Source organism: Lonchura striata, chromosome 8, assembly GCF_050655825.1.
Source record: "Lonchura striata isolate lonStrDom1 chromosome 8, ASM5065582v1, whole genome shotgun sequence".
NCBI lineage: Eukaryota > Metazoa > Chordata > Aves > Passeriformes > Estrildidae > Lonchura > Lonchura striata.
The window spans coordinates 3,668,560-3,693,172 of record NC_140710.1 but is presented as its reverse complement, the minus strand read 5'-3'; the positions used below and the strand labels follow the sequence as shown (position 1 = coordinate 3,693,172).

General features: G+C 40.9%; 1 protein-coding gene across 12 annotated transcripts in view; it reads left to right on the top strand.

Moving 5' to 3' along the window:
* Nucleotides 1–24,613, top strand: part of FGGY (FGGY carbohydrate kinase domain containing) — a 144,012-nt gene that overhangs the window by 47,705 nt on the left and 71,694 nt on the right. For all 12 annotated transcript variants that reach the window (XR_014957006.1, XR_014957008.1, XR_014957009.1 and 9 more), the window contains 3 exons: nt 327–442; nt 13,669–13,797; nt 17,760–17,863. Coding sequence is in view for 8 of the 12 variants with exons in the window: in XM_085586152.1 (XP_085442278.1) it covers nt 327–442; nt 13,669–13,797; nt 17,760–17,863 (349 nt within the window). In the remaining 4 variants the exon portion in view is untranslated. The remainder of the gene's footprint in view (nt 1–326; nt 443–13,668; nt 13,798–17,759; nt 17,864–24,613) is intronic.

Genomic DNA, 24,613 nt, shown 5'->3' with positions numbered 1-24,613 from the left:
GCTGTTGTGCTCCTGCCCTGCTCTCCCCCAGGCACATGCACAGCCTGTTATTTGGCTGATTTATGCAGTGAAGTGGCCAGACCAGGAGTTGTTTCAGCAGAGAAGAATCTTAAACACAAGGTCCTTTTAAGGTCCTCAAGATGTGCACTCTAAACAGTAACCAGTTGGTTTTGTTGGTTTTTTTTTTTTTTTTTTATGTGAGCATTCTGTGTGAGTTTTTGACCAGTAGAAAAGAGATCCTTTTGCAGGAACTTGTTTCTAGTCACAAGTTTAAACCCAAACATGTTCGTTTGCCTGACTCTGTGCCTATATTGTCTCTTTTTTAGGTCTCTCTGTACAGTAGTGTGCAAGTGGACATACACATCAGATAGAGGTTGGGATGACAGTTTCTGGAATATGATTGGTTTGGAAGATTTGGTGATGGATAAGTATGAAAAAATAGGTATATCAGGGTTGGTTTTTTATATACATATATATTAATATTAATAAATATACATATATATTAATATTAATAAATACACAATATATTAATAAATATACATATTTATTCATATTAAGAAAAAGCTTTATGTATATGTATATATATATAGAGAGAGAGATGGGGCTTTGAGCAACCTGGTCTAGTGGAAGGTGTCCCTGCCTATGGCAAGGGGGTGGAATGAGGTGAGCTTCAAGGTTCCTCCCAACTTATTCTCTGATTCTATGAATAAAAGATATATACATATAAAAAGATATTTTGCTGTATTATTGTGAATGTCAGCAGAAATAGGGAACAGACTTCCTAATTGCATTTTTTACTCTGCATTGTTGTGAGAAACTGTGTTTAAATTTTTTTGTCTCCTACCCTGGAAGGCCTTTCTGTACTGCTTAGTCTCAACAATAGAGGAGTGAAAAGGAGCCTCAGCAACTGATGACATGAAGGACACACTCAATATGGGTGTATTGGATGGCAGGCTATAAAAAAGCTACGATATAGTAATATTTTAGTTGTTACTGATAGTATGATTTGTGACCTGTACCCATCTTCCTTATAGCCATGTTCAAAAGAAGTGCTACTTCTGCTTTTTGTTATCTTTATGCATTTTTTTCACTCTCAGAGCCCAAGTTTAATTAGAATAGTAGCCTTGCTAATAGCAGTTCCTACAGCAGATATTCATTAAAAGTCCATAATATTAATATACCAGAAAATTTCCAGGATAACTTTATTAGACTTTCCCTGTTAACTTAATGGACTTTTAATGGATGTCCTAAGCAGACATGTCATTAACAAGAATATTACCAGACATGAATTAAAATATGCTCATTCATCAAAGTTAATTATCTGAAATTTCCTTTGATTTTTTTTTTTTAATGTCGAGCACTTTGAACAAGTTTGTACAGCAGTTTAAATGCAGCAGCATGAAATGGAAATGGTGGGGGAAGGATTGTAGTGAAAAGAGATGTAATGAAATCTATAAACTTTTCTGATCATCACATAATCTGCTGTCAGTCATTTCTGGGTTATCAGAAAATAGTACTTGAAAGCCTTCTTGAATAGATTTCAGCTTTTCCCCTGCAAAGGAAACTGCTTATGCAGAGGTACAAAACCTACCAGGAGAATGAGGCTTTCAGCTTCCTGAGGTTTTGGGTTGAATACAGTTCTTACAACATCTGTCACTTGTGGCTTTTAGCAAATCTTCAACAAGTTAAAATAAGACTTGCAATAAATACATGTTTTTACCAGAAAATTGAACATCTTGCCAGCTGGTGGTCTCATGGAAGGGTATTTTAAAAATATATTATTTATGAAGTGTAAGCTAAGGCTTGAATACAATATTTATGCAATGCACTTCAAGGACAGTGCAAAGCAATTTGCCATTTTAAGTAACAACATACATGTTTGAAATGATAAAGTAGCCATTAATAAAAGGGGCCTTTTGTTTTGATGGGAGCCTCATAACACTGGCCTATATATGGCTCAACATTCATTAAGAGAGAAACCATCAATTTCCAATATCAGGCTTCCATGTTAGTTAGAGCACAACTTTTAGAAAATAAATCAGTAAGTTATCTTTTGTTGATATGTTTCTTGCAAGGCAAAAGTGTTTCTTTTGAGTTACTGGTGGAAGTGTCTAGTTCCATGAAAAACTGGGATTTTTTAAAGAAAGGAAGCACAGAATCCCTGAGAAGGGTCTTGGCTGGAGTTGGAGAAGCACAGTCTGACCTCTAAAATTGCACCAAACTTTAGGGCAGAACTTGAAGCTTTTGCTCACCTTGAGGAATCCTTTGGTTTTCAGATTCTGGGGCTGATTCCCTTAGGTGAATCCACAGCATAAGACAATTTCTATTTGCATAATAATGCTGAAACCTGGCCCTAGGGAGAATATGAGCTTATATCCCTGACCATTTGTCCAACCCTGTTTTTTTAAAAAAAGGAAAGTGCTGCTTTTGTTATCGTTAGCACTGTGATAACATCACAAAAAGCAGGAGAGTGTCCTTCATCCCTGTGTCTGTGCAGAGGGAGTGAGGAGCTCGCTGCATCAGTGTGGAACTCAGACAGCCACCACTCCATTCCTTTGGGTTTCTCTGCTGTCCTGTCCTTCTTGGAGTCTCTTGGAAGGGTGTAGCTTCAGAAGGAGTCAAAGCAAAGCACTTGACCCTGCCTGGGAGCTGCTCCATGCTGGTGTGTCCCAGGGAAGTGCTCTGCTTTCTGCCACCCTGAAATCTTACCAGTGTCCCTGAGTGTGGGGGAATGGGAGTGGGAATGGTCTTCCAGTGAGAGCTGGGAGCTTTGCTTGTTTTAATGTCTTCAGTGGCATTGGACTTGAGCACTCTGAATCAGCTTGGCTTTCCTCAAATTAATCAGGACACTGTGGATCCACCTACTGACAGAGCTCACCTCTAGGTCAGGGTGGTGGAAAAGTCTCTCCTCCAACCCGAGCTTCCAAAGAAAGACTCGGCAGTCTCTGTTGTTCAGTCTCAAGGTAGTTTATTGCAAGTTATCTAAAATATTTTCTTCTTGAGCTGCTGTGGTTTGCTCAGCAGCTCAGGCAGAGGCACACACACACCCTGACATCCTCTCTGACTCCCGACTGCTTCTTCTCTCTACTTTGTGACTACTTCTACTGTAATATCTAAACTTTTGTGACTTCTTGTTCTTCCTGCACAGTTGGTAAATCATTCCATGGCTCAAACCCAAAATCACAGCTGTTTGCAGCTGCCTGCCAGGGTCTCAAATGCTTCTGACCTGGACCTGGAACATCCAAAAATGTCTGAGGGACATTTTGAGTTCCCACACCTACCATGAAAGTGCTACTCCAGCCTCTGAGCAAACTGCAGCTGGGATGCTCCTGGGTGGTGGGAGATTCCTTCCCACACATCCCGTGGTGTCAGCATCGGTGGCAAGGCACCATCCCTGCCACCATAGGATCCCACCTTGCAGCAGCTCAGCTCAAGCTGTGTTTACAGCAGTGCTGCCACAGGGGAACAGCCTCAGCTGCTGCGTGTGCATCCCATTATCCCAAGGGAAGGTCTCCCTGTGCCTCCAGGAGGAGCATCAGAGCCTGCCACGGCTGACAGGGAAGGATGGGAAGCAGGGCACTGCAGATAAAGGAGCTCAAACTTGTCAGATAACCCAGGCAGGAGGAGGGTGAAGGGAGGTTGTACAATGCCAAAACCTCCTCCTGAAATGAAAACAAAACCAAAAACTTGACGGGGCTGAAGTAATTCTGGTGGAATTTCCTCTTCTGTTCTCAAGCTACTCTAAGCCCCTGTCTGTCTGCTCAAGGTTTCTTTAGCTGAAAGGCAAGGATGTATTTTAGTGCCCGCATGTTCCCCTTGTAAAGAGAGATAATGGCCTTTTTCTCATTTATCTCTCCTAAAAGATAACAAGGCTCTGAATTATCATTTCTTATAACCAAAGCAAAACGTCACAAGATAAAATGAGCAAAATTTTCTGACTGTAACAAAAATAAATACAAAAATTACCAGTTTAAAATACGCAGAAAAATTATGTTTGTTTTGTTGGGTTTTTTTCAATCCTTCTGAAATCATTATTGTTTCCAATCAGAGGGAACTAAAGATGAATAGCTACAAATATATATATATATATATATATATATATATATATATATATATATATATATCTAAAATCTGGAAGTAGCTTCAAGTTTAATGCTACTGGAAATTCTTATGGGAATGAGCCAAGAACAACTTCTTTAAGGTACATATTTCTTTATCCTGGTAAATACGCTTTTAAGCATACCTTTTAAACCTCCTTGCCCTTTAAATATACATTTACTGTAATCAGAGTGCTGTGGTTCCAGGGAGTAAACTCCTCTTGGTTTCAGTTTAACTTAACATATGACCTTGTTGATAAGGGTGACCCTCACATCTGACCTTTAGGATCTTCCACAAACCTTTCCCATAGCAGGGTGTGGGTTCACATCTGAAAACTCCCAGGCCTTTGACATTTTCTGTTTCTCAGAGCAGACTAACCTTTCAGGGAATCCACATAACAAGTTGTTTGTGATCCCTTCTGTACATCAGGAATTTACTGGTCAGGCTTGTGAAGGTAAAGAGTCTTTATCTGGAGATACTGAAAAATTTATTGATCCCATTAATTTGCTCACCAAGAGAGTGGAAGATAACTTGTATTCAAACCACTGTGAAAGTGTTGTGTACTAGAGGCATTAGCAGTTATCTGCTGTGGTAAAAGCACATGATGAGTATCTCTTTGTGGTTTTATAAAACCTAAAAGACATTAAGAATTCCGTTAAAATTTCATGTACTATAGAGCTCCTAGGTTACTGGAGCATACATTCCATTTGAAGAAAAATGCCTGATAAATTTTCACCACTGCCTTCTACTTCAGGGCCTACTTAAGGGACCAAATAATGATTTTTTTATTGAATGGTAATATTTCATACCATGTCTTTTTTGGGTTGAGGATGGTGGCTTTGTGTGAGAGAGCATTGTGGGTACTGCAGAATAGGTTCTACTGATCTGATAGGTTTTCTAGTTTTTGTAAGGGGCAGTTTGTCACCTTCTTTCATCTGTGTTGGAGCAGCAAACTAATATTAATGAAGTAGCTGAAGTTTTGCTTAATTTGCTTTAGTGTACCACTGGAAGAATTCTTTCATTTTTGATTTTGGGGGTGATGGTGGCATAACAAAGAAGAGCCTGTGCTCCTTATACATCTCTTTACTTAAATCCTATTCTGGGTCTTTTTCCCACTCATCCTTCTTAACCACTTTCAAGAGGAATGTTTTCCATTTTCCACAAATTGCCTCTTTCTTCCTCCAATAGAAATTCTTTTTATTTGTTGTTGTTTTAATTGTGGCACTATGTTTTCAATTAAGAAGGGTTTAACTTGACTCTAAAGTCCATATCTGGTTAGTGACCTTCACTCCCCTCCATCAGTTTACCAGTTCACCACCCTCCCTGTTCCAACACTCTGCCTGTGCTTTATGTACAGCCCCAACACTTTGCAACCACATTTTTAACTCTCGCCTTAATTCCAGGACTTGGGGGATTGCAGACTTGATGTTTTTATGGGCCTGGACACTTACTTATGCCTTACATACACATACACTCTTTTTGAACATCCTGAAAAGATGGATCTGTATAATTGGAAGACTGGATGTTCTTTTCTAATGCTCTTTCATTTGAAGTACTTATCAATAACTTGATAGTACAGAAAACTTGTTTTTATATCAATAGTTACATTCCTGCATGTCCTTCCATATGCAACACTAACAATGGCATTGAATATTTAAATAGAGTGCGCTTAGGATCTCTGTTTTGTCAGTAGTTAGCTCTAATACTTGGATGTTCTCTTAATTATTTATATTCAGGCTCAAAATGGGAGATTCAGTGCAGGGTGGGAGAACATGGTCAATGTGAACTCAGTAGCAGTGGAGGGAATGGTCAATCCATTTGTTCTGCCACTTTTCCCTGTCTCCTCCAAGGCCTTTGATGCCAGATGCTCTGGAGAATATGAGAGATTTCCTTGAAGGTTGAGAGAAAGGGATGATGATTTTTTTTTCCCCCCCCGCTCAGGTCAGCTTGTAGCTGCCAGCTCTTCATAAAGCTGGATTCCAGCAATAAGCTTTAAACAGTGTGCTTTGCAAATGGTAGAGAATAATAAGCAAAGGGATTCTCTGGTATGGAATACCTTTATCTTTCTTTCCCTGGTCTTTTGCTATCCCCAATAAATTACAACACACTGTAATTTCAAACAAATTGAAAAGGATGAATCAGAGATATTTACACTTACATGCTGTCAAAATCCATGGAGTTTACAAGTGAATAGTGTTCCAAATATGCTAACATTTTTCTGGCTTCCTGTCATTTCAGTCTGTCCAAGAACTGTAGCAACTGCAAAGGAGCTGAAACTGGCACAGTGCAAAGAGGTTTTTGGATGTCTCCTTCCTGAGAGCTCGAGGCATTATTTCCTAATACATGATTCAGCAGGAAGAAGTTGGGCTTTTCCTTAGAAAAGCTCCACACTCCTGTGATTTGTTTTATTTCATACTTTTTCCATCTTGAGGTCACTGAATCATACAAATCATTGGGATTTGAAGGGCCATTTTGAAATTATCAGAGTGGGGTCACCTACAGAAGGTTGTTTAGGGCTGTGTCCTGTTGAGTTTTAAGTATTTCCAAAGGGGGAGATTCTGAAATCTGCAACCTGTTCCAGTGTCCTGACCACTATTCCCTAATAAAAACATTTTTTTTTTATTTGGCTTAAATGTAATTCCCTGTATTTCAGTTTGTACTTGTCACACTTATAATGTCACTGGGAGTCGCTGATAAGGGTCTTTCTCCCTGATCTCTACTCCCTCCCTCCCATCAGATATTGATAAATTCATGGATAAAATCTGCCCCCTTCACCTCCAAGCCTTCTCCTTGCTGTCTAGTCTGAGATACTCTTCCTCTTTCCAATAACTATTCCTGAACAACCTGAGCTGAGCTCAGGTGGCTCAAGTTTCCCCAGGATGTTTCCTGGGTGACATTTTCCATTCCTCTTCCACCAGGAAAGGACCCATCATTCACCCTGCTTATCATCAGCTTGAGTCCTGCTGGCAGGTGGTTCCTTTGCACTTCTCCTCCTCTCTGCTCTAAGAAGTGAGGAGTACTGTGTGCTCTCCCTCCATCCCTCATAGCTTAGAAAACTCTTGTAAAAGTTTAGGTCTTTTAAAACATAGTAATAAAGAAATATTCCATTGTCCACTCAGAGAATTCTGGTCTCAGACTCTGCCTGCCTGGGGAATTATATTTGCTTCTACTCTGGCAACACTGGGGACTTAGGAATTTTCTGGTATGAAAACTAGCAGCTTTTTAATTGAATTTCTGGTTTTAAATTTCATAGAAGCTTTGAGTAGACTTGGGCCTATTGTAATTGTTCAGTATTTAAATTTCTGAGGTATCCTCCTCCTTGCTTATTTTCCATACTGCTCTAAAGAAAAGAAAAAAGAGACATTTCTTAGAATAGTTCTGGGTCATTCCTTCTTTTTACCTGATTCTTCTTCTCCCTGGTCTCGATTTGTTATTCATCTTCTTTTTTTTGGCTTCAGCCTCCTGCTGAGATAACTTTTAAAACAGTGCTGTCTGCTTTATGAGTCAGGATTCACAAAATCAGAAGGGCTATTTCAAGCTAACTTCCTCCAAGTCAGAGGCTGTTGGACTCCTTAAAATTAATGTTTAAGTAGTTTAAAGAGTATCTTAGAACCAATCTTAATTTTATAATTTCCTGTGATGGAGAGCCCACTTCAGACTGAATGGTTGTTGATTGTTAGTTGCTGTCATGTCTCAAAATTAATGAATTAATTAAAGACCACACTTGATTTTTCATCTTATTTAACTTCCTACTCCTGCCTGGCAGACCGTAGGGACACGCTTGACCTGCACAGATTCAAATTTCCTATGATCAAGAAAAACACTGAGGTTTCCCCCCAAAACTTTTAGGTGCACTGTCATACTTATCACTCCTTGCAGTTGTTTTTGTGGCTCATTTCTGAACTCCTTTAGTTTACAGTGCATCAGTATCTTCTCAGTATGGATATTAAAACTGGATACTGTGTGAATGTGGTGGGAAGTAAGTATGGCTGAAAGATTTTAAAGTGTTCTTTCAGTAACTGATGAGATTATGTTTTAGGTCTGGAAGTTATTTCAGTTCAGAAAAAGGGATAATTATTTATTCTAAGAGGAGTTGTTATCATGTGAGTTGTTAAAAAACATCCAGTAAAAAAAAAAAATCTGTTAAGTAATAATCTGTGATTAATGCAAGCTAAATTACCTTTACATTCTTAGCAATGTACTGTACCAGAGCAGAGTAACTCTGAAAGGAGAGCAATAGTCCTGCCATCTGCATGGATTTTTTGTATCTAGAGAGACTCTGAGGAATATTGTGCTGTGAAGACAGACAGAAATGTCCATTACCAGCCTAGTGAAATTGTTTGCAAGCAAAAACTTGAGCTCAGGTAGCTGAATTTGGATGTAAATGCATTCCCTCTAATTACTTAGTAAGACATCAAGATATTGCATTCTATACCTTTGGTAAGACATCCAATCTCTGTGTTTTATACCCAGATGCAGTTCAGCAGTGAACCACACATGGCAGGACACATTCATTCTGCACTGTTTCACTGCACTCTAGCAAAGAAAACGGAGTCCCAGCCATCATAATGTGCCTGTTGATCCAGTGATGCAGAATTTCTTTTTCCTTTTGACCTTTCACCAGGAAAGCTTCTAATTTATACATGGAGCAGCTCTCATTCCTTGGGCCAAAAAGACCAAGCACCCTTTGTTGAAGCGGGCACCTCTGGTTTGCTGACCAGTCTGCTGCTCAGCTTGATGAAGCAGGATCTGCCTGATTTGATTTTGCCAGAGTTTAGCAGCCTAATACATCTGCCTGAAGTATTTACACATTAGGTAGTCGAGATGTAGTTCAGCCAAAGGCTCTCTGGGAGAGTGGGATGGAAAGGTTCACAAATTAGATTTGCCTCAAGCTACTGTGGCAGCTCGTGTAGACAGAGATGAATTTTGAACCAAAGGAAGCCAAAGTGATTTTGTTTAACCATTTTCCTCACTTTTAAATAAGCTGGCGTATAATATCGCAATTTGTTTTGGTTTTCCTCAATGAAAGTTTTGAAATCTTTAACTGCCAACCAGGAAGTTTTATGGAGGTTATTTGGAGGTTAAAAAAGCCCCAAATCTCACTGTTCTTAACATCTTTTAACCACCATGCATTCAGTCCTAAGAAAAAAAAATAGTATTATAACTTTACAGTCAGCGTCATTATTCTGTTTCCTTCTGATCTTAGTGCTGTTTTAGCTACTCAGCCGGGGTAAAAATTGTAGAAAAATCAGCCATACACATCTCACTTAAATGTGAATACTATCTGTAATTGGGAGGGATATTTGAGAACATTGTGTGTGAGATAGGGTTGAGACAATGTATGTTATTTATTGAGATTCCTTACATATTCCAAATTTTGGCATTGTTAAAATTATTATGAAACACAAAAGGTGGGTATTATCTGCATGCTTTGTAATGAACATGAAGGGGGAAAATCCCTTACATTTTTTATTACATTTGGATGGACAGTGCTTTGCTGTACTCAGGTTCCTGTTTCCTTTGATATCTGTTCAGCACTGTTTTGTTTAACGAGATAACTTCTTCAGTGCATGTTCTCTACCACTTATTTTACAGGATATCTGTTTTCTGTGTTGTCCTTTAAATCAGAAAGCAGTTTAATTGTTCAGTTTGGGTGGGGCTGTGAAATGGGGACAGGATGTACCCTTGGGTTGTGATTCTTTCTGAGGCTGTTGGGATTTCAGCAAGGGATTGTTATATCGAAATTCATGTTTGGGCCTCAGTGAAGGGCCATCTCCTTTGAATTTTCTTCGTTTCATATTTTTATGCACTTACACAGCCAAATATACAAAGTGCAGCCCTGTTCTGCGAGATAGATGAAAAGATGTGCTGGAGTCAGCTGCACCCGGCTGCTGTCAGCTTTGTTGTTTGAAAAGGGTTTACAACCTGAAGTGCCTTGTTCTGTTAAATATTAGTGAGCCAATACAGTGAATTTTGGATCACTAAAGTTGACTGAAGATGCATTATCTGCCTCGTGTGTTGTGGCTGGTAAATAGCTGGTTCCTGTGGGAAGCACCTAAAAAGGTTGAGGGTCTTTGGTAGCACATAAATTCATTAAACAAAGCTTGATCGCAGCAAACTCTAACATCAGTCTTCGAAGAAGGATAAAAGAGAAGGAAGAGATTCAGACAGTTTTTTCCTTTTGTAAACTGGCTGCTTTATAGGGAAAAAAATAGCTGGAAATAGCCTGTCTGGTCCCAAATGAAAGGTTGTGGATTAAGGTACTGCATTAGTGAAACAGCTGCACCAATGTGAAACAGAAAGTCCTCCAGCTTCGGCCATTATGGGTTTGTTTGGTTAGCTCTAATTTTGGAAGTCATTATAGCAAAGGTAAATGACTTGCACAGGAGACTAGTGTCAACAAAAGACTCGATACATTTACTTTGGCAGGAGCCTTGAGGAGTCTCAGGCCTTTCAGTGCCTCCTTTATGCAGTGCCTGTCCTGCTCTCACTGCGTGCCTGTGTGCAGGCAGCTCTGCCTCCCTCCCTCCCTCCCCTCCAACAGCTTCTTTCCCCCTGAGGTTGGATTTAAGGGTGGCAGCACCTGCTGCTGAATTGCTGGTGTGTAGCTGTAAAATACCTTTATGTTCAGAGTAGCTGCCCCTGGGTTTCTAAAGCTGCAGTGTTTTGCTCAAGTAAGAATCTGCTCCCTCCCAGTCTAGTACTGGAATACAATCTGTGACAAAAACTTCACTTTTAATTGTGTGTCCTTATTGGTTACTTTTTGTGCTTCCTTATTTTATCATTTAATAGCTTTACACTTACAGATTCTAAGCATGCTGATGCTTAGCTGAGTTTTCTAGCTTTTTGGTGAAGGTTGAACTATGAGAATGATAATTCCCTTCCCAGGTCTGTGCCCATGTGGTTGAGTGAAGGCTCAGAGTGTCCATTCCACACTGACTTACACTTGTCTAGGTGGAGGGCAAATTGCTGATGACAGAATCAGTGCCCATGCAGAGCCTGCTCCTTCCTTCTACAGAGCTCCTTGGGAACTTTTCCTATGGCCTGGCAGAGCTGGGAGGGTGAAGGAGAGGGGCAGAGTGAGAATCCTGTCCTTGTGCACTCACTTTCTCTGTCCTGCACTCCCTGGCTGCTGGGTGACCCAGAACCCCCCTTTGCAGTGCCTGCCATGGGTGACTTCTGACTGCTCTCCCTTCCGTGTTGTGGGGAAGTGCTTTCAGTCAAAGAATATTTGTTCAGGCATACCTTGACTTCTAAAACATATGCAGCAGACTCCTGTTAATTATTTTATTTAAAATACAAGATTATTACGCTGTGTCTCCAAATGACAAGAAGCCCATCCCTGCATGTCCTCACACACACTTTATGCCCATTGCTGCCGGTCATTCTGATAAATAACCAGTACCAAAGGAATTATAAGGTCATTTTCTTGCAGTAGAGGATTATCTTTACCTCTGGAGTTGTTCCCTTAGTGCTAATTAACTAGAAATACAGTTATTGAGAAGCTGGCAGGAAAAGATTTTTGTCTGATAGTAGCTCTGATCTCTAAAATGGAGTATAACTACATAATAATTACACACTCAAGTGTTTGACTGGTATAACTGGTATAAACTAGCCACCCATAGAATGGCATGCCTGGAAAGACAGTTTATTTCAGATTAATTTAATCTCATGCTGTATATACACCATGGTTGTGCTTTCAGGTCAGGCAATTGATTCTGAAGGAAAGATGTGGCTTTAGCTGCATGAACTCTTTTGAACTTCCTTCCACCTACAGGGTCTTTAAATGTCAGGAGAAGCAGACAGCTTTGGTATTTTTCTCCAATGTCTTAAAAGACCTGAAATGTTAATAGACAAATCTCTTAAAGAGGAACATCCTACACTCCAGCTTATTGGGGGGAAAAAGCAAAAGATACATCTCTTGGAAAAGCCAGGACAATGCTTTGCCTTTACAGTAAGTAACTAGTAAAATGCAGAAATAATAAAATACGGAACATTTTTCCCTATGAGAAGGTTACTTAATGTCCTCATGTCCTTCTGTATAAAGTGTAATGATGAGGTTGCTTACTGCCCCAGTATTGAATGTAAACCTGCTGTCAAGTGCAACAGTTTTGACTGCACAGACTTGTTTTAAATTTCCAGTGTGAGGTTTGGCCTGGAATTTCAGGGGCAGTGATGTGTGGCTGTCAGTAGAACAGAAACTCTTGGAGAAATGAGCAACTGTGAAGTTGTTTGTGCTGATCCCAAAATGCTCCATACACTGCATCCATCAGGAAGTGGGCAGAAGGAGAATGTAGCTTTTAAAAATGAAGAACCAACATAATTTACAGCAAAGATCTAATCAATATCTAAAATTGAAGACCTATGAATTTAATATCATAATGTTTTCATCAAACAGTAAGGTTGTATTACTGCATTTGTAGAAGTTTATGCTCCTGGAAATTAGTGTATTCCTGATACTTCATGATATGCTATTCCTCTTAGTTAATGTCTATTGTGGAGGATGTTTTATGTCCTTTCTACATATCAGAACATGCTTCAGGTGTAACATGCTCAGTAAAATTTACTGTGAAAATAGTATTGTTTTATTTTAAAGAGGAGTTTTACCAACTCTGCCCAGATTTGTTAAATTTAGCAAATTGCACTCCAGGTGGGATCTAAAAGCCCTGGCATTGGCAGGGAGGTCTGTGGGAACTCCCACTGAGCTTTCTGCCTCTCACCCCCAAACCTTTGGATGAATATGGAAGTGTGTGCAGTCCTAGGAGCTCAGTCTCACTGCTCCAGCTGTGGGAGGCTCAGAGGAGGCTCTTGGGGGTGTCCCTAAATCCTGGTCCTTGAACGAATCTAGATTTGTTCTTCAGACAAAATTGGGTCTGTGTTATGGCAGGACCTGCCCCTGGGCTCCCTGTGACAGGGCAGGGAGGGCAGGGCTGTGTTCTTGTCTTCTTCATACTGCACAGGCCAGAGAAGGCTCAGAAAGGGATTATTTAAGTCTGTGAGGAAATACAGCTGCAACTGGAGGAATTTGCTGTTTAAGCCAGTTTCTTTTTCAGAGTTTCTGTTGCTATAGCCACCTTATTCCCAGCAGAACTGCTGGAAAGGATGGAAATGGAAAAAAAAAATTGGCCAGTTCCTTGTGCATTCCTTGTGCAACAGGTGCAGTGTTCATTTGTGAGCACAGACTGAGCTGAATCTCCTTCCATGCCCAGAGAATGCCTGCAGGCAGCACCTTCCACAAGAACCTGGGATTTCTGCATTTCATATATCCTGGAGAGATGCCAAGCAGAATTTAATTGCTTGTGGTGGAATCTTTCTCTGTGGCTAGATAGGATATTGAATGCTTTTGAACTTCTAAATTGCCATGGGATGCCTGATCTGGCACAGTTGTGTTTAATCTGCAGACAGATAATGAAAGATACTTCATCACCCAGAGCTCTGTGATGCACCTCTTTGTTTTATACATATGAGGCTTCACTGGAGGGGGAGGAAGGGAGATCTTGCAATAACACACACATTTGTTTTTCTGTTTAGTAAATTGACAGGTGTTTGGTTTGTCTTGTGTCTGCCCAGGAAACCACGTCCTGTCTCCTGGAGAGGCTGTTGGGAAAGGTCTGACACCAGAGGCTGCGGAAGATCTCGGGCTCCCCGAAGGGATTGCAGTGGCAGCATCTCTCATTGATGCACATGCTGGAGGACTAGGTACTCACTCATGGATTTACTGTTCTTGGAGACAGGAATTGTTGAACTCATTTCAGAAAGCCATTTTTATCACAGACTGTTTTTATCCAGCCATTTGCTATGATGCTATTCTTTAAAAAAACCCCAAATCATCACAATAACTACCAGTACTGCAAGTCAGTTTCAACAAAGGAGATATATCACTGTTATATATTTTTTCAGCTGGATTTGTAAATAGTTCGTTCATTTCTGCTAGTTCAATTTTTGACTGAAGCACCATTGTGCTGGAATGCCAACATGCTGGGAGTTTGCATCTTCTGTTGCTCAAAACTTTGGGGATAGGCAAGAAAAAAACACAAACAACCTTTCTGAGGGAGAAGCCTCATGTTTGAAGCTTGTTCATAGTTAGGATTCTTACTAGCTTTGGAAGTGATTAATGATTCAAAGCTTTACGGTCTGATGCTTTGGGTTTGGTTGTTGTTTTTTTTTTTTTTTTTTTCCTAGCACAGTATTCTGATGTTCAGCCCTGGTTCCTCTTTTCTGAAATATATTTGATGAGGCCAAACAAGTTCATTTTCTTACTATGCTGTTTGGCCTTACAGTCAATAAGACAGAGATTCAGTGTAACTTTTTCAGCAGGAAATTGAGGGTTTTCTTAGTTTGCTGGTTTAGAAAACAGTCTTACCTCAGGAAGTTTCAGTGTTATTGAAGTAGTACTCTTTAATGGAAATCTATTGCTCATCAGAAGATTTTTTTTTTACTAGATCTAACTGAAATATGATTAGGTGCTAAACTACCAGTTTTGTTTCAATTGTTTTGTGCTGTTTTAAATCTCATTTGTCCTTCTAGAAACTGTGACCTGGAACTTTTTTAGTGTTTAAATCCCATTACTTTTCTTTTGGTGGGGTCAAGTCATCATGGAGATTGCTTTTCTTGCTACCTGGAAAAGATTAGATGTAGATCTGTCTGCTAAAATGGAGACTGAGCTTCAGTGTCATATTTGTAGGTGTGTTGTGACTAACTTAAAAATATCTGTCAGTATCCTAATTGCATAAAAACATGTTTAAAACTGTGTGCCTTGGCAATTCTGTGTTATTAGAAAAGAACAGAGTAATAATCTGACCTGAAAGAATGAACTTGCTGCCAAACTGGATTGTCACAGGGCACATGAAAGTGGCAGTGGAAGGTTGTTTTTTAATTAGCATTATTATGGATCCAGAGCACAAAACATTTGACCAATTTTTCATATGCTGAAATCAAGCAATTGAATTTTAAAAAGAGTAGAGAGCAACTGTCTGTTCCTTGATATAGACTTGTGTAAAAAAACTCTGACATTAGAAACACCCAGCTGCTGGCATCCCTCAGGAAAGGGCTGCAGTGCACAGTCAGTTTGCTAATCTGAATATATTCTCCCAGATGGCACCACAAACATCATCAGACTCCTGAAATGATTGCCAGGAGGAGAAAACCAACACACAGGTTGTTGTTAAGGAGAGGGGGGCATTACAGAGGGAAGATAGTGGGAGAACCTGCACGATAATCACACCATAGCTCACTGCAGTCTGGGACAAGAGGAGGATTTACAGTGCAACTCTTAATTCTTGAATCTGGGAAGGGTAATAAATGTATTGGAAATGGTGTGGAAACTTAATAGAGAGGACAGCAAAAATGAAAATATTTTGATAGCAAAAGTGACAGCAGGAGCAAAAGGAGTCAAAGAATGCAGGTATCTGTAAAGAAAATATCCTACAGGCTAAGCCAGAATGATGTGATGGGCATCTTGTTTGCAGTGTTAATAACTTTTGATGCAGCTCAGATCTGCTCTTGGCTGCATGTGAAGTGTGGTTTGGCTGAGCAGGTTCCTGAAGTTTATGAAGGCTTCAAAGCTTTGAGTGCAATAAGGTAAAGAATTGTTTAGTGTGTATGTTTGAGGAGGTCATGTGTGACTCCTGGATCAGTCCATCTAATACCTCTTATGGAAAAGTGAGGATCAAAGAGCCAGGAAGTTATAGCTTGCATTTCTAATTTCTAATAACTAATTTCAGAGAGGGTACAGATAAAACTGTGAGGATGGGAGGCAAGGCTTGTGGGGTTGGCCTCATAAAAATGTTGTTTACATTGCACCTTTTTAAAAGGCATCAGCATTGTTTCAACAAAAGTAGATGATTTATGGTGCAGTGTCTAAAATACCATGTCAGTGTGGAAGAGATCCAGAAGTACACATTGCTAAGCACTGCTTGCCTTCCTAAAAAGCTCTCTTCTATTCTATGTGGTGCACAGCCTTCTTGTTCTCAGCCTCTGCTTTTGAGTCTGCCTCAGACTGTGAAAAATTCCACCTAAGCTGAATGAGAAACAGCAATTTTATAACTTTTAGCCAATACTCCAGACTTATTTGCTGTCTGACTTTAATTAATCATAAATAAGAAGACTCTAAGAATTCTAAACACTGGTGAAGCCACCGACTAAAATTGAAAAAAAAGAACCATAATTCCTGTTTTGCAGAATGCGTATTTTCTTGTCAATTAAAAAGATCTTTTCAGTTTTATATTGTTTATGAAAATACATTTGCAGCATATGCTGACTATTTAGTTTAATAGATTTCTTCCCTCTCAAGTGTGAACAGTATTTTTAACTCAAGAAATGCTAATACAGTCTTGCTTAGTACAGGAATTTGCCTTGTAGACAGCCGTATCCAAAATTCCTAACATGCATTCATTGTGTTAGAGCAGTGAAAAAATAAAACATGAAGTAGAAGTCTTACTTTTAGCTTTTTGTTGTTCCTAACTCTCTTTAGGACAGCTGTGCCACTTCATAGTTACAAGTCAGTTTAGTTTAAGGGACATGAGGATAGGATGGATTTTTTAAGACTTTAAAATTTTACCCCTTAATTTTCCTGATTATTTAGATGGCTTCCAACCATGGTGATCCCAGGATAACCATAGTGATCCCAGTAAGACAAATCCCACCAGACTGATTTGGTAACAGAGCATTGCAGTGGTGATCTAAACAAGAGGGTGTTAATGAAATGTAGGATATGAACCAACCCTTACACTTGGCATCTTCCACAACATCCAGCAAATGTTTTCCTGATCCTTCTACAGAGAGATGAAGGGGATTTTTTTTTTATCAGGATTGACATAGTGTTCTTCAAATTGAGCTTTGAAGATGCAAATGCACAGTCTGGTGACCAGCTTGCCAGCTGAAAAGCCATGTTTAAGAAATGAAAAGTCCAATGTAAAAGTGTTACTGGTTGGCTGCTGCATTTTGCTGGGTGCAGCACAATGTGGTGCCAGCTTGGGAGAGGAGGAGGAGAGGGCAGATTGCCTCTGTAGCCTCCCCTGAAGTGACTCAAGCAGGATGGGATCTGTTCTGAGGCTCAGCTGTAGGTCTGGCATCTCCTGGGTGTATTTGCTGCTGCAGGCTGAGGGGTGCTGACTCCGTGCTCCTCAGAGCCAAGCTCAGTTCCTCAAAGCGGAGGAAAAATCTGCCTTTAGATGGCTCTGACATGGACAGAACAGCAGCAGCAGGGAAGACAACAAAGCTGGCAGCCTTCCAGCCTCCTGCCAAGTTATCCCTTTCTCCAAGTCATCCCCTGACAAAACACATCATCCAGGATGTTCATGATAAACTGTGAACAAATAAACACATCTGCAGCCTGCCAGTACAGCAGGGCACTTTTATTCTGCATGTCAGTGAGCTACCTAAGAGAATAAATGTCAGGTGAAATAATATTTTCTAAGTAAAATAGCACTTAAAAATCATGATGATCGACATGCATTTAGAAGAAATCATCCTGGGTCCTTATATCTGAATTAAATACTTTAATCTGATGGATAAAATTATTTCCTTTGTTGGCTAAGTAGACTTTCTTAATTTGTAGCAGTGGTGTGAGATCCTCAGCAATTATTTGAGTGCAGAGAGGTCTTTTTGGTGCAGGGTGGCTTGTTCTTCTTTAACAGAGAATTTTAATTTTACTTTAATAGGAGTAATTGGAGCAGATGTGAAAGGACACAACCTTCCGTGTGAGAACCAGCCCATTACATCTCGAGTGGCTATGATCTGTGGAACATCTTCTTGCCACATGGGGGTAGGTTGTGTGTGTCATCCTAATTTGTGCAGAATTTACTAAATTATGTTTTTGAGGGGAAAATGGACCTTTGTCCTTCTCACCCTGTTCCTTTTTCCTTGAATTTTTTTTCCTGGTAACTCTATCTTTACCTTTGGATATTAATTATAAATTACCATGCATTTGCTATTAAGCAAGAACTTTAATAGTAGTAGAAATCAATACTGAAAAATGACATGGAAAGTAAAAACCACGATGCCAGAGTGGCTTAAAGAGCACCCTGAAATCTGAGCCAAAGCCTGAGCCTGAGTTATCTGTGACAAGCCTATCACTAATGTGTTACAGAAGAGTGTCTTTGGAGAAGGAGTGCCCATCTTCAGTCACTGCTCTGCTCCCCCTCCTCATCCTTTAATCAATATAAATCCTTCTCCCTCTGAAAATTGCCATGGTGTATAGAATTATGAGACATATCATGACTAAAAAGAAAGAAAACCCCCAATAAGCAGTTTTCACTTTGCTAATTTTTCTCAGTGAATTAATACAAAAGCTTTCTCTGAGATTGCAATTAAAATTTAGTGTCTGCTTATGAAATTTATACTGTTTTAAAATGTATGAGTCTGAGAGCATTCCATTTAGATAAGTACCCTTTTCTGCCACATTTTTTATTTAAAACTCATTTTGGTCTTAAATTTAGCATGATTAGGACTTGAATTTTTCCAAAAAGGAGCAAATGGCACTGGGAGTGCTAGAGGTGTTGGAGATGAATGGCGTGCTTCATGGAGAAAGCTCTAGGAGAGAATAAGAAGGAGGCTGATAATAAAACATCAGGCTTAGCAATAAGTTGCCTCTGTAGTAACAGCACAAGTCCAGTGTGATCTTGAGCATGAATAAATGGTGATCTTGTCACGTGGATTGTCATTCAGCAAAGCATTTTAGCACGTGATTGAATTTGAAGATGTGAATAATTCCACTGTTGTGAAGCAGAGCATTGAGCTTAAATCCCCTAGACCAACTGGAATATGTTTTGGTTCCTTCCTAAACAAAAGTTTCAAGTTTCAAACTCCATCACTCTCAGCTTGCTCTGTCTTGGCAAAATTCCACTGGTACCTGTCTGTCTGTCATAGGGCAGGTGGGGCACCCTGGGAGAAGAAGTCACCCTTCAAGCCCTGCCACTGCTTCCATTATTTCCAGGTTTTTTGATGGAGGTTTCTGCCCTTTCAGTAGGAGCTGTTTGAGTGAACTCTTGCTAACCTGTTTAATTTAGCTGAGTTAGTTTAAATTGTTAAAATGAGTTAATAGAGACATATAGTACTGGGCTGAAGTGAGCTGAGGAGCTCACAGGCAGCTTCCCCCAAAGGTCTAAGGGCAGTGCTGGGTAGCTGGCAGTGGGCCAGCGGGCTCTGGCTCATTCCTTTAGCACAGCCAGCTCTGGAGGAGGACATATGTGTGGTTTTTTATTAATGGTTGATATTTGTGCATTGGTAAGTTCTAGCATACACCCAGTTCACAACAGTAGATTGTTTGACTTCCCAAACTAGAGCATGGCACATCAATATTAACACGTTTTGTGTGCAGTCTCCACAACCATGAGAGTTGTGGCTCCATTAAATATGCTAATGTAGCAAAAGGGATGTGATAAAATCCATGTTGATGCTCTGTCATCAAAACAACCCCAAAGTCAAACACAGACTGCACGAGGCAGAACCTTTTAAGGCTTTTCATCAGTTCAGCTCAAACTCAGGAATAGATGCTTGTGCAGTTTTTCCTAGATTTAAGTAGATTTTTACTTAAATCTACCTACTCAGCATTTTATAATCATTTCCTTAACTGCCTGCCTTCACCCATCTGCACGGGGAGGGGTATAACAATCTCTAGCCAGAAGACAATAAGCAAATTCTAAACTTCTCTGGATCTAATATGTGGAAAGATTTTAGTTTTCTGTTCTTTTATCTTTTACCTGCACAGGCTGCATGAAGTGAATGTGGAGCACACAGACCAGTTGTATTTGTGTTTTAATGAGACCTATATGCAGCTGCATTTGGCCAAAATTAGCTGTTCCTTTTTTTAATTAGGGCTATAAAATGAAAGTATATTATACTTGTGTTTTGATAGAAATATATATTTTCTCTCTCCGTGTGCACCAAGGGACCCTGAGGGCTACAGAGATTAATCATCGAGTTTAATTTAATGCAGTGGGAGAGAGACCTGTGTGGTCAGGCGGGCATTAAAAAAGTGCCTTTGATGTGCCTCAGGTGCACTGAGCCCCAGTGAGCCAGCAACAATAATACCTTTGTGAGATGATCAGAGACGAGAGAGGGAGAAAATGGCCTGTGTGGAAACTCAAGGCCGTCCTTTGTTGTGGTTCTGGCAAGGGAAGGAGCCAACTGTCAGGAGAAATTCAGCAAACAGAAAGCAGGGGGAAAGTACTGCTGGGTTTCTTTCAAGGGGCCATAACAGGAAACTGTTCAAAATCATCTGTGATGTCTTTCTTTTCCACCCCTTCCTCCTCCTCTGCTCAGGGCAGGGGGGACTGCTCTGGGTATCTCTAGTTGTTCCATTCTCTAGACCAAGTACTCCATGAGTCACAGGAGCAGGTAATTCTTGAACACAGCATTTACTTTAAACTTCCAGAGAAGCTGCTCCTCGACCCAGTTTTCATTACCTCCAGGACTCTAGAGATCTTAAACAAAAGACTTTGCTAATCATGCCTTTGATATTTTAGAAAGTACAAATGTGGGACCTAATTTTACTCATGGCTATAATAGTTTAATTTGTGGTGGAACTACCATTTCTAAGTGAGGATACACTTTTGGAATTAACCACTGACAGTTTGGGGTAATCAGAGGCACACAAAGAATTTCGTGTTTCTCTTGAATAGCTCATGAAAGCAGCAAAATGCTTGTTGTAATTAGGTTATTGACCCCAGCCCAGGTCTGAGCTGTTGGTTGCTGAAAGTCACTGCCACCTCAGGGCTCATCCATTATCCATGAGGAAAAAGAAAAGAAAAGATGGTTTTCTGAATATTTTTGGACAGTTAATGCATTTTACATGATGCTCTGCTGCCTCCTTTGCCCTAGCAAAAGACATGGGGAGAATTTGCATTTGGAATGGCAAATAAGCTGCTCTTTCACTTATGAAGGATTATTTTGGGGCTGGGATTCATCCCTGCAGGTTTGATCTCTGTGCCCAAGGGTATTCCTGACTTTCCTGGGTGGGCTGCCACTGCCATGGTGCTTTGCAGGCAGGGGCTCTGAGCTCCAGCACCCACACTTGGCTTTGGAACTTTTAGGAGCCTTTCTCCGTGTAGCCATGGCGACTACACAAAATGTGTGAGTAGTTTTTCCCAGCAAAATCACAGCAGGTCTGAGGCACTGAAACAGGAGCTTGCCTGTTATTCCTAACTTGTAGTTTACATGAGTCTAACAGACATGCCCCAACTTCTGAGAATAAGGTAGTTGGTTTCCCTAAAAGCCTGTTTTCTGACAGTGTCTTAGGGTTTTATGGGGTATTTTAAAGGTTTTTAAAATCTTTTTTTTTTTTTTTGAAACCTTTATGTGATCTGGAGGTTTTCAGGCACAGATTTCTGTATTCCCATGTCCCAGTCCTGGACACAAGTGTGCTTTCGCAGAGCAAAGTTGTACCATCATGAAAGTATTTGTTGTTCTTGCTCCAACACCTTTTGTGATTCCCAGCTGAAAAAAGTAGGCAGAGCAGCTTTCAATGGGAACATGGTCTGGCCTAATTTTAGATTATTAATGGGAGGAGTGTGAATTTGCTGGTATTTTGAGTCCCAAATTTCAAGGTTTGTGTTCCATTATCTCCAGAGTCTCTGATATTTTTTTTCTGTCTTCATTTAGTGATGTGGTCTGTGTTCTTCAGTCATTCCTTCTTTATCAGTTCTCTGTACTCAACACCTCTTTTTTGGGATTGTCAAGGAATCTCTTCAAGTTTAGATGCAATTTCTTCTTTTGCATCTGTTTTTGTTACTTCTGTGACTCTTGGCAGTGGGAAGGGACTCACCTGGCTTGGGGCACAGTTCTCCCTGGGTGATAATGTGCATGTGGTTTGAACTGTATCACTCAGTAATTTTTTTTCAATTGGAGAGGCACAGGTAATTTATCTTCTACCTTTTCAGATTTAATACGTGATCTAAAAGACAGAGCAACTACACGAACAGCAAAATTAGCAGATCATTTTGCTGTCCCAATGTTTACTATGGATTATTTCAGGAAGAATATCCCATACTCTCTCTCACTAAGCCTGACTAGCCTTTGAGTGCTTTTCTGCTAAAGGAGCTCCAGCCCAATTTGCTTATTCTAAATTTGTTCATTTGATTCTCGTGATGACTGGCAAACACAATAGAGCTTCTTTGCTCCACAATATCCGCCCGAGCTGCCAGCTTTGTTCACACAAATAGAGTGTTAAGCACGTTTCCACCCCCAGAGCATGCACAGTACGTGTCCTTTGCAGTACATCCTGGAGAGGAGACAGCAGAGACATGCTGGCTCAAAGTGTTCTCAGAGCCTGATCTCTAATCTCAGTGGGAGCCAGACCAGCAAGTGCGCTCAGTGTATTTTGGCTCTGCTACCAGAGTCTCCTCTTCAGAACACGCCACGTTGTTAAAGGAGCAGCAATCCCTGCGCAGGGACTCCTCGCTGCTCCGGGCAGGGTGATGATGCTCGGTGCGCTCCGGGCGCAGCGCAGCGCTCGCTGCCTCCCATCCCCGCCTCGGAACGTGCGGGCTCCGCGGGGACACAGGGCACAGCCCAGGGCAGCACGGCCCTGCCAGCTGGCTGCCACCCAGCCTGCAGCAGGGACAGCGATTTGTCCTTCTCCTGACCGGGGGAAAGGCGCTGCCTTTGGGAGGGTCAAGCCAGCTGGAGAAGGGGGCGGAAAAAAATAAAACCAAAAGCAAATCTAGTGAGGCTGGGACAGCCTGGACAGGTTTGGGAAATGATCTGGGTGAGCTTTATGGAATTGATAAGCACCTGCCGTCTTGCTTTTTAAATATTCCTCTCCCCTGTAAAGCCCGTTGTGCACGCGAGCCGCGGAGTCTTTGGGGTGGGAGAAAGAACTGAGTGTCACAGGAGCCTCTCCCTCGCTCTGTCCTCGTTCAGCACAGCTCTGCTGCCTTCTATATTGCATTTGGCAGCAGACACAGTGCTGACTTCCCAGCTAATGAAGATGTTTTACATTTAGGGAAGGCTCCATGAAATGAAAACCACATTTACTTCACAACTGTTGTTGTAGGTTGCCCGTCCTTGGTGTACACAGAGTTAGGTTCCTGCAGAAAAGGTCACAAAGCCTCTTGAGGTGCCTTTTCAGCCAATGGCCTTAAAAGGGTTATAAATGCATAAAATTGCCACCTTCTTTTACATGTCCCTCAAAGAACTCCTCCACGCCCTTTTTAATGAAACTCTCTTGTTCCATGTTCCAGCATCCTCAGTTTCAAAAAGAAACAAACACAACTGTAATATCCCCTTTGCTGGCATTAATTTGCTGTTGTACGCTTTGCTTGCTTTGTTTTGTTTCTAAAAAGCTAGAAGTAAAATATTTCTGCTAGCAGGGCATATAAAAGATTGTTGCTTTTCTGACCTCCCTATTATATTAATAAAAGTTAGGAAGACTTCAGTAGTGGTGGGAGATCATGTGCAGGCAGCCTCCAAAACCCAAAGCACTTACTTGCAGAACTAGTAAACCACAAAGCTTAAGATCTTGAAATGTAAATAGGAAGTTGGAGAGTTTACTTTAGAGCCAGCAGTGGTGAGTCTGTACAATGTTTATTTCTGCTTGCCTCCCAGCCTTTCCTAAAGCTTGGCAGAGATGAAAGGGAGGCTTTCTCAGTGAGTTATTAAAAGTTTTTGTTATGAGCAAGATTCCTTTGTTCCTGGCCTGGCATAATTCAAAGCTCAGGTATGCCTTGGTGATGGGGAGGATGGGATGTTCCTATTTAGCATATGCCAGTCCAGAGACATCAAAGTTTTGCACCCCAGTGCCTTGCTGGTAATCAACTTGTGCAGGGGAACGTATCTGAAAGCAATTTAATCTCTATTATACATAAAGTAGATAATGCTCAGTAACATTCCCACAAAACTGTACATGTAACTCTCCTTGCCTTTTGTGAACAGATCAATTGAGTTCAAAGACTCAAATAATATATGTAGAGAGAGAGAAGGCTTTGAAAAATGCTGTGCTTGGAGACCCATGAAGGCTGATACTCAAGAGGCAACTCAGTGGCATCAGTGGAATCTTTGAAAATTCCACAACACGCAGTGCTTTCCATGCTGTGTTTCACTGCAAGCTGCCCTGCATGACACAGAGGGGTCAGGGTGTTGGATTTGGGGTACTGAGCCTTCAGAATATTTGCTCAGAGTAGCTGTGGCTGCCCCATCCCTGGAAGTGTCCAAGGCCAGGTTGGACAGGGCTTGGAGCAACCTGGATAGTGGGAGGTGTCCCTGCCATGACAGGGAGTGCAACTGGGTGGGCTTTAAAGTCCTTTCCAACCCAAACCATTCTATGATTCTGTGATTCTTTCTGCAGTGTCAGTTTGGGCTTTCCATGTCTGACTGCTAGTAGGGCTCCTCTCCTGTTCTTCACTGCTTTCCCCATGTTTTGCCTTAGGAAGAGTGAGCAAGAGAGACTGAGCTTCTTACATTCTTATGTTGACACTACAAAGATTTAGCTGGTCTGGCTGCTGGAAATATTGGGCTGCCTAGTTTGGGCCTCTCTGCTTAAAGCAGTGTTGAATTGAAGGTTACCTGATATTAGATC